General features: G+C 39.4%; 5 protein-coding genes across 5 annotated transcripts; 2 read left to right on the top strand and 3 right to left on the bottom strand.

Annotated features, from left to right (window-relative positions):
* Positions 1-720: 720 nt before the first annotated feature.
* On the top strand, positions 721-4,473 carry LOC118755520 (zinc finger protein DZIP1L-like). The gene is made up of 5 exons (XM_036490355.1): positions 721-842; positions 920-2,590; positions 3,528-3,675; positions 3,741-3,903; positions 3,969-4,473. The coding sequence occupies exons 1-5, from the start codon at positions 743-745 to the stop codon at positions 4,452-4,454; spliced, it is 2,568 nt and encodes an 855-aa protein (XP_036346248.1). The 5' UTR covers positions 721-742; the 3' UTR covers positions 4,455-4,473.
* Positions 3,680-5,566, bottom strand: LOC118755519 (DNA replication complex GINS protein SLD5-like). The gene is given in 4 exon segments (XM_036490354.1): positions 3,680-4,670; positions 4,734-4,908; positions 4,910-5,188; positions 5,250-5,566. Coding segments are annotated over 4 exon segments (675 nt in total). The 5' UTR covers positions 5,349-5,566; the 3' UTR covers positions 3,680-4,548.
* A 1,325-nt stretch (positions 5,567-6,891) lies between these two features.
* LOC118755521 (pre-rRNA-processing protein TSR2 homolog) lies at positions 6,892-7,786 on the top strand. Its single transcript, XM_036490356.1, has 3 exons — positions 6,892-7,080; positions 7,169-7,307; positions 7,374-7,786. The coding sequence occupies exons 1-3, from the start codon at positions 6,964-6,966 to the stop codon at positions 7,694-7,696; spliced, it is 579 nt and encodes a 192-aa protein (XP_036346249.1). The 5' UTR covers positions 6,892-6,963; the 3' UTR covers positions 7,697-7,786.
* Positions 7,787-7,810: 24 nt separating this feature from the next.
* On the bottom strand, positions 7,811-8,215 carry LOC118755518. Its single transcript, XM_036490353.1, has one exon. It carries the CDS (start codon positions 8,213-8,215, stop codon positions 7,811-7,813), a length of 405 nt encoding a protein of 134 aa, XP_036346246.1.
* Positions 7,813-8,845, bottom strand: LOC118755522. The gene is made up of 2 exons (XM_036490357.1): positions 8,619-8,845; positions 7,813-8,559 (listed from the first exon to the last, which is right to left on the bottom strand). Exons 1-2 carry the CDS (start codon positions 8,681-8,683, stop codon positions 8,274-8,276), a joined length of 351 nt encoding a protein of 116 aa, XP_036346250.1. The 5' UTR covers positions 8,684-8,845; the 3' UTR covers positions 7,813-8,273.
* Positions 8,846-9,058: the final 213 nt, after the last annotated feature.

The following is a 9,058-nucleotide window of genomic DNA, read 5'->3' as shown; positions in this document are numbered from 1 at the left end:
TATAAAATATAAAATATAAAATATAAAATATAAAATATAAAATATAAGTACAATAAAAAAATAAAATAAAATAAATTAAAAAATAAAATAATATAAAATATTATTTGTAAGATAAGATAACATGTAACAGTATGTTATTCCCAAAAAAGTTTGGCCAGAAATCAATTTAGTTTGTTCTTGTATACCCGACTGTGTTGGAAACGATTCGGCGCAAAGGGTATCTGCATAATTTTCGATACTGGCGCCAGCAAGATAGAGAACATCCGCCACCTGGCCACCGTTGTCGCCCGTTTGTTGAATCGTTAGTACGTTGGAACTGGGGAATCGATTTCGAGAACCTTGTATCTCTCTTCCGCATATTTTCGCGACAACGATGAAGTTAATGGAGCAGTGAAAATGCGCTTCGTCAGAAAGAATGATTTTTCTCGCAAAACCGTTATCAATTTCGTTTGCATCATTTCCCAAAAGTGTTCAAGCGTTAAGCTAATCATTTCGTTCTGCGACGGTGTGATACTGACTTTTTGTCAATATTTCGAGCGGGAAAGAGCTGCTTTCCGGCCGCCTACCCTGAATGTTCATTTCATCCCCCTAAAAACTTTTCGCTGAGTCTTTCAAATTCGTTGCTTGGCGACCACTATTAACGGTGTGGGCAAACAAAAATAAATCCATATTTTCAGGAAGAACTTCATATTTTCATTTATTTACATATGTGTCCAAAAGTAAGATATGTTAGCTTTTTATAATGGCTATTAGCTTTAATTACAATTACCCTAAAGTAACGCGCGAAGCAGGTTTCAAACTGCGCCAATACAAAGATGGACCCATCGACTGGCACATCTTAGGTAAACTAGACACACTCACACATTATCAAGAACTAAATGTACTATCCTTTTTAACCAACCAATGTTTCTCGTCATAGGCTCGATTGAAATAGATCGCCTTCTGCAGGATCAACGAATCGATCAGGTGGACGGATTATTGAGCCACCTCTCCGAAGCACCATTGGCCGCAATGTTGGACACCAACATTTTGGACAGCGGCATCGCCAAGTATTTCGTAGTTTCGCAGTTCGCCATACAGTATCTGTTGTTCTGTCGTAAATTCCTCGATGAAACTATACGCGAGCTGCGCGAAGCACACGCCAACTCGCAAATGGATGTCGCCAAATTGCGTAAATCGCTAGCCGAGGCGAATAATGAGATTCTACAGCTGCACAAGAAGATCACACAAATCGAGGCCATACACGAGGTGGTATATCCATGCCATCTGTGCACGAAGAGCTTCATCAGTAATGAGGCGCTAAATATACACATTAGCCGGCGGCATGCAGCGCGCGTGGCAGTCAATGCGCCAAATATAGGGGCTACCGTTGCCGCTAGTGGCAACGCCGCGGCTGATCGTCGCACCGAAACGCCGGCCAGCGCTGCCACAAGGGAGCGTGAGCATAACGATTTACAGTTGATCAACGCCGTCAAGTTGGAGCTGGAGATAAAGCAGTTAAAGGAGCGCCTTAACAACGCAGAACGCGACATACGCGAACGCAGCGGGGCGGCGCCGTCGCATAGCAGACGCGCCACGCCACGCGAACCGCCAAAATGGCTGAAGAGCGTCGCTATTCAAAGCGAATTGCTCGAGACAAAGGAGCAGGATGATGGTGCCGATGCCACCTTGAACAGCGTGAGCACTGATAGCAGCGAGGTGAGGGAACGCAGAGCACAACTTGGTAAGCTGCAGGCCAAAATACAAGAATTCGAGGCGTGGCGCGAATCGCAGCAGGCCAATAATGAGGAGTCCATAGCGGAGATAAATCGGAAACTTGGAGAAATTGTGCATACATTGGAGGAAGCGAAAACAACAACAACAACGGCGTTTTCTGTGCCAGTCACTGGCATCACGAGTGTCGAACCACGAGGTGATGATAGATCAGAGCGGAGGGCAGCAGATGACAGCGTTGATGCAGTAGCAGCGGCACTGCAAAGACGCGGCTCACCCTCGGTGGAAGATCTTGAGCGACTATTAACTGAGAAAGTTGTTGAAATCGGTCAAAAAAGCGCCGAAAAACTTGAGGAATTCGTGCACAATATGGAAGTGAACTATAAGGAGAAACTGGAAGAGCTTGAACGTGAGATAAAGAAGCGCAATGCTGCAGAGCTTGTCACGCCTGTAGAAGCCGTCGATATAGTACCTAGTGTAAAAAAAGCTTCATCTTTAAAGGATTCTACGCGGGACATTACTTACACTGCATTTAATCGTACGGAGAGCGATTCTAGCGTAAGCGCCGGACCGAGGCCTGAACCGGCAAAGCGCATGCCTCGCATTAAACGCAGTTCAACCTTGTTGGCAGAGCCTATTGCGATTCAAAAAACGCAACGAGACGCTGATGAGACATATGTCATTAACGGTAATGAGGACAGACAAGATTCAACTGCTGTGAAACCAAAGCCGCGTGTGCGCAAAATTAAAAGTGTAGAATCGTCTGCGCCGAATAAAAAGAATACGCAAGGAGAGGAGCTATATTCGCAGAGCACTGAAAGTAACAGAACATTTGTCAAAGCGGAGAAGCTTCATGACGTTGCAGTGAGGAGGAAAGGTACACGACACAATATACTGCGTCGCTTGGCGTGCAATACCGGGTAAACGCAAAATGCAATAACGCGTTTGTGGTGGCTGAGAAAAAAAATTATTTTCGGTATTCTGTCTCAGCGCTGGCCTACTTCACAAATTCACTGGTCAATAATTGCAATAGAAGCTTATATTAGCTCAGTTAGAAAAACATTCAAAAGTTTAAAAGAAAATAAGTTTATTTGCACTTTTGTGAAGTTTTCAGACTATCATATACGCTGTATTGCATTTCGCGTATATGCGGTATTGCACGCCAAGCAAAGATATGAGCTTATTGACCATTTCAGAGAAAAGTCTGAACTAAAAAAAGCGTCATTGAATTTGAAACCGAAAAATTTCTAGTTTAAAAAATTTGTTTCGAATGGTACGCCTAAAATAATGTAACATTTAACGACCTTAAATCGTCCTTTGTTAATTCACAAAAAGCAAATCACTAGCTTAAAGCAAAAAGTCGCTAAGTCCTGTTTTTCAAACTTCCGAGATAGAATGAAAACCTTTCAACTTCATTTTCTTCAAGCACTTGTTAATGAAACGTTTTTGTATTCCTTGGGACTTGTCACATTTTCTGTAACTATTTTGTAAATTACATTTCACTGAATAGAAATGGTAACAAATAAAATATGTAGTTCGGTCTTTTCGAAAACGATGCATTTTCACTTGCTTTTGCTTTTTGCACAAAAATAACACTCCTTAGAAAAGTGGATATAGCAACTTTTCATTCTAAGCTAGCGAAATATGTAATAAAATTTTCTAGACTTTATATAGAATAACAACACAAATCGGGATTATTATTTTATTAACAGTTTATTTAAAACTTAATATTTGAAAATCGTTGGTTGGTTGGTTTACATTTTATATACATGGAGATATATTTGCGAAATTTTACTATTCCAAAATTTTTGTAGAATCTGGAACTGCTGCAACCGGAAATGACAGCACGGACATAACACAGACCTTAAGCACCGAAAGCGAAAGTGATGGCAGTAGCAGCAAATCAGAGGTAGAACCAACTCCTACAGAGGCGACAAGAGTCAAACAAAGAATAAAAACCAAGTAATTACGTTTGCAATTATGAATGTGATACACTGAACTTTAATAAAATGTGTTTTCTTTTATAGAGTACCGCAAAAACCAAAACCCTGCACCCGTAACGATGCGCAGCATTTGGCGAATAAACGCTTGATTGCAAGCGGCCTGGAACCAAAGACAAATGGCATATCCACAGCAGCAATGAAACGCCTGAGTGCTGAGCTTTCACACAAACGGCACAAGTTGAAGCAGGTATGCAATGGATTAATCATGTGTTATTAATAACTAATTTTTAAAATATATTTTCGGAACCGCAGAAATATCCTAATTTCTATGCAACGCGCAACAAAATCAAAAAACTTGTCGACAAGCTTTGCTCTACAAAACTACCTGCCCCTGTCGAAGATATGCTTAAGCACGCCAAACCAATTAAGCCAAAAGAAACATACGTTGTTCAGCGTCGCCGACACGAAGACGTACAACTTCCCTCGGATGTTGAAGGGTTTGAAGACCTGGAGGTCACTTCTACACCAATACAAACACCACAAAGCTTGTGTGAAAGCAATGTATTTAAGCAACGCTTGGAACGCATACTGGCATCACCAATGCGGCAACCGAGATTCGACCATACCATCTTAAGCGATCAACAACCAACGACTGTAGAAGTGCATGCTACGCCTAGAACAGGAGTACCATTGCCACAAACACGTAAGCGTGTTATGTTTAATACACTTGCCCAAAATGCTGCCGGAAATGGTGCCAGAAGTGATACTGAACCTTTGAAGCCATTGACAATGGATTAGTGCAATTTAGCTCGTTTGAATACGGAATAAAATAAGCTTAATTCAAATCATCTATACTTGTACTTATGCTATCTATTACAGGTAGACACTACTTCTAAATTAGCTGCGCTTGATTTTTATGAATTAAATCGGATACCAGTTGGTAGGGTATTATGTGCTGCGAGCCAGCAGTTAGATCCACCTCCTCGTCATCGACGCCAACCACAACAGCAGGCACTAGGAATGTATGAAAAGGACGATATTTTCAATACTAATTTGAAGCTCACTTATTGCTCTTACCCGCCACATTCGCTTTGATGAAAACATGACTCATTAGGTTTGGACGAACTATTCGTTGATCCGCCTCTGAACGCTGCATATTGGGCATGTACTGCAACGCCACTTGCTGGAAGTATTGCTCCACATTTTCGGCATACTCTTGCGCGTATTTGGCCTCTTCCGGCGATAATCTTTTTTTCAGACACATCTCGCGCCTCTTCCTCATTTATTATATGTCGCGTGTAAGTTTCTATCTTTTGCAATCGACAACGTAGGTAACTGGCCATCACATAGCGTATGCGTTCTAATTCCATTTGATGCACAATGAAACGAAAATCGTTCTTATCTAAATCCTTCATATTTTCCTCCATGTGTGCGACTTGACCGAGCATCAGCTCCATCATGTCGGTTTGGTGTTGGAGAATTTCTGGTGCACATAATTCATTTTGCCATGCGGTTTCTACAATTTCTAGTACCTATGAGGGAAAGCAAGGGTTCAGAAGTTCAAGATTTTATTATGCGTACGTTACGTATTACCTTTTGTGCAGTTATTAACTCTTCCTCATCTACGTGGTCGTCAAAATCTGCAATATGTTCAGAATCGCTTAATGGATGAATGGTATCGTCGTCGGACATTATTATTCCCTAATTCAACTATAAAAATAATAAAAATTTTAACACCGCGGCCCGCAAACAAAAACAAATTAAGTGAATTGTAAACAAGTAATCATCTCCATTACTTTGCGATAGGATTTACAGCTGTAAAACTATCGATAGTATCGAATGGTTTTATTTTTTTGCACTATCGAAGTGCCGGTGCCCACAATTGCCAACTTGGTGCTTTAAGCAATTGAAATAGTAAAATACCTTATACCTTTTTGATTGAAACGACATACATAGATGAGTTTAAATATTCAGGGCTATCACAGAATCCATCGTAGCTTCAATTTTCGTGAAATCTACGAAGGCGCTATCACAGAATCCGAATAGCTACGAACGTAAATTCGAAATTCGTAGAGAGCCTTCATTGAATCCGTTCGTAATGAAGATTCGTACAGATACTCTACGATGAGATTATGCTGCCGGAACAAAATTTAAAATCACTCAATCTTAAAAATAGTGGAAGAAAGCTGCATTATTTTTAATATTAAATATTTATTATACTCCAAATTTGTTATATGTAGTTTGATATAATTCCATATATTTGTGTAAACGTGGACGTAAAATACCAATGCTATATATACATACATATGTACATGCACGCACTCATCTGCTAGACGCTATTTAATGAATTAATATTTTGCATGAATCGAGGAAATAATAGTTTAGCAACAATTTATTAGGAAATAAACCTAATTACTTTAATATCATAAAACTTTATTTAAAAAAAAAAAAAAAATTCTATTTAAAATAATAAAATCTAAGCTAAAAATAAACTAAAAAAAATATTTATTAAAAAATAAACAAAAATTAAATAAAAAAGGAAAAAATCTCCACTACCCCACGACTCGGACTCGAACTCGGTTCTCTCAATTGGCTGTCTAGTGCTTTGCACACTCGGCTATTGCGCCTGATTGCCAGCGTGAGCAAAATGACATACATAAATGTCTGTTGTTTCCTATGCACTAACTGATTTCGAATCAGCATTCGAAGCTGGCAATGATATTTTCGAGTTCACTCGGATTCAGTGATAGCATTTTTTTCGTATTCGTAGCAGGCATTCGGATTCGTAGATTTTCTACGATGGATTCCGTGATAGCCCTGATTAATTTTTCATTTTATTACTCCTTTTGTATTATGTAGTTAAGCAAAATCGTATTACAATAATTCACTTCAGGATACAGTCCGACAGTAATTTTGCCACTTGATTCACTGCGCGTTCTATTTTCTTTCAGATTATTTGAGGATACTCTGAAGATTATTTACTTTTTGTTGGTAATTTTCCTCTTCATTTAGCTTTAGTTTTTCACTTGGTAATTAAAAATTCGTTTCCCTAACACTTTTTACGTATCTGCGCGTCGGTTAGAGGTGAGTTGGGGAATGATGTTGGATATCAACATGAGAACTATGAATTTCTCCAAGGTTGGAGAAATATTTTTTCAGTGTTTATTGGGTTGCTACATTTTTGGTTCCAAAAAAAGGAATAAGCGGCAACACTATACAACCATCACTGCTCTCACGTGTTTATTACGGCTTTTGCTTTGACATTCGCCGCAAAGTCTTTTTGATCAAAACAATAAACTCCGACAGGATGGCTCAAACAGATTTTCAGAAAAACTTTCGCTTAGTTTTAGAGAAAATCTTCAATAACTGGCAAAATCTGCGATTAGCAGTTGAACATGGCATGGGCGGTCGCAATGGGCAACAGGTAATGCGAAATCATGATTCAATCATGATGCGAAATCAACCCCAACCAACCACTTTGCATAATACTTACCTTATTTTTCTTATACCAGCAAGCTATTGAAATCATGGAGTACACTTACAAGTATTGCATTGGTAATGAGAACATAACACAAGGCGAGCTACAAGATGTTGTGGAGGAATTGCTGGATCAAGAATTCGACACGATATGTGAGGATGGTTCCATACCAGGTAAACGTATGAAGTACTATGAACATAACATTTGTAAACTATAAACTTATATCAATTTCTTCCCAGAAATCTGTAGAAATTTGCTCCGATATAAATCGCTCTGCTTCAGTGGAGAATATGCACAAATCGAAAGTGAATTAAGCAAACTACCGCAAGGCAAAGAATGGCTACGACCCGATGTGAAAATTGTGTATACGCCAATTGCAGGAGAAAACTCATCCTCAGAGGATGATGACAGTAGCGGAAACTCTGACGATGATATGGATGTTGACGATGAAGACAGCGATATTGCCAGTTGTAGTCGCGTAACACGCTCTCAAACACGTAGAAAGCAAGAATTTGCAGAGCCTGAACCTGGTTGGACAACAGTGCGCACGAAAAGAAAGTAAAACTTGTCGCCACTACGAAAATTTTATTGAAATTAATGAATTCTAAACCGGTATACATATAAATGAAACAAAATACTGTACATACATAAATTGTAGCTTTATTTCTTGATGCCTCTAATCAAAAATACTATTAACATCCTGTAAATCCAAAAACCTCAATGTAGATATCTGTTCATGTGCTGCTGGTAGACGATGTGTACTATTGCAAAAGTCACAGTTGGAAAGCACTTCGCGTTCTTTTCGCGGTGTCGCTTGTTTAATGTATCTAACACGCGCCCATACACTATTATTCTTGGAATTTACAGATTTATCACCCTCGGCATGTCGCAATAATAAAGCAGTATCCATCACAGACTCCACATCATCTACGTTGGGTGTCATAGCCAAACAAATTCCCGGATATACGAAGAATTCAAAAACGAACATACCCATAAGCACCAGTATAGGTAAATATGCAGCGAAGTATTTATCTGGCAGGTAGTTTAGACCCCAACTTTCAGTTGGCAAAAGCGCCCACATTAAATATAGAATGAATAGAGTAAAGAAAAGTAAATAAAAACTGAAACCGTACACCGCTCTATGCGGTGTTGGTGCAGGTGTGTGCTCTGGCATTAGTGTTAGCAGTTTCAGAACGTGGTGCAAATTCTTTGATTGTGTCCGTACAGAGTAAGAGGGATCCGAAAAAGGATGTGATTGCTGTTCGTAAGTTTTTTACATGAGTAGCTTTAAAGTGTACTTCAATTTCATCACCCACTAAACGCAATTCCTTTTGGACAAAATTACGACTCGGTTCCTTATCAACGCTTAATACCCGATAAACTATCACTGCACGCTGTACTGACTCGAATGGGATTTTGATTGTGCTGCAATAAGAGTGGAAGATATGAATGGAGGGATTATTGGAAATTTTGCTTAAACTTACGCTTCTGCGGTCTTGTTGTTACTCTCCGATCGTGCATCTATTCCAGTATCAGAGTGCAAAGACATAATGGACGCATTTAATTATTCTGAAGAACACAATTCTATCCTTTACATATGTACCACTTATGTACGAACTTTTCACAGGCGATAAATAATAGTTGCGTTCCCTAACTCGCAAGAAGTTGCAAGAATTTACAGGTTTTTACCAGAAAGCGTTCCCGTACTCGGTTCTCTGCTTTGTGACAGTTGCGTTCGCGTACGCAAAAAACTTGCAAAGTAGGGGAAATTGAGAGCAAACTGACAGTTTTTGAAAACGAATGCATGGATTTTAAAAATTTTGATCTCATTTGATAGGAAATTTGATTCCCTTTAATTTGATATAAATATAATCCTCCCCAAGTAGAATTTTCCTTTCTGTGTTGCCGCAGAAGGGAAGCGCAA

Source organism: Rhagoletis pomonella, unplaced genomic scaffold (genome assembly GCF_013731165.1).
Source record: "Rhagoletis pomonella isolate Grant_MI unplaced genomic scaffold, Rhpom_1.0 Rhpom_scaffold_06486, whole genome shotgun sequence".
Classification (NCBI taxonomy): Eukaryota; Metazoa; Arthropoda; class Insecta; order Diptera; family Tephritidae; genus Rhagoletis; species Rhagoletis pomonella.
Note: the sequence above shows the minus strand (reverse complement) of the source record. Positions and strands in the feature narration are given on the sequence as shown.

Bases quoted from the DNA above. Each gene is read 5' to 3' on its own strand.
- LOC118755518 (XM_036490353.1), bottom strand. From the start codon at position 8,215: ATGTGGGCGCTTTTGCCAACTGAAAGTTGGGGTCTAAACTACCTGCCA.
- LOC118755521 (XM_036490356.1), top strand. From the start codon at position 6,964: ATGGCTCAAACAGATTTTCAGAAAAACTTTCGCTTAGTTTTAGAGAAA. The intron at 7,081-7,168 runs GTAATGCGAAAT...TTCTTATACCAG, and splicing joins GCGGTCGCAATGGGCAACAG to CAAGCTATTGAAATCATGGA. The intron at 7,308-7,373 runs GTAAACGTATGA...ATTTCTTCCCAG, and splicing joins TGAGGATGGTTCCATACCAG to AAATCTGTAGAAATTTGCTC.
- LOC118755522 (XM_036490357.1), bottom strand. From the start codon at position 8,683: ATGTCTTTGCACTCTGATACTGGAATAGATGCACGATCGGAGAGTAAC. The intron at 8,560-8,618 runs GTAAGTTTAAGC...CTCTTATTGCAG, and splicing joins AACAACAAGACCGCAGAAGC to CACAATCAAAATCCCATTCG.
- LOC118755520 (XM_036490355.1), top strand. From the start codon at position 743: ATGGCTATTAGCTTTAATTACAATTACCCTAAAGTAACGCGCGAAGCA. The intron at 843-919 runs GTAAACTAGACA...TTCTCGTCATAG, and splicing joins CATCGACTGGCACATCTTAG to GCTCGATTGAAATAGATCGC. The intron at 3,676-3,740 runs GTAATTACGTTT...TTTCTTTTATAG, and splicing joins AAACAAAGAATAAAAACCAA to AGTACCGCAAAAACCAAAAC.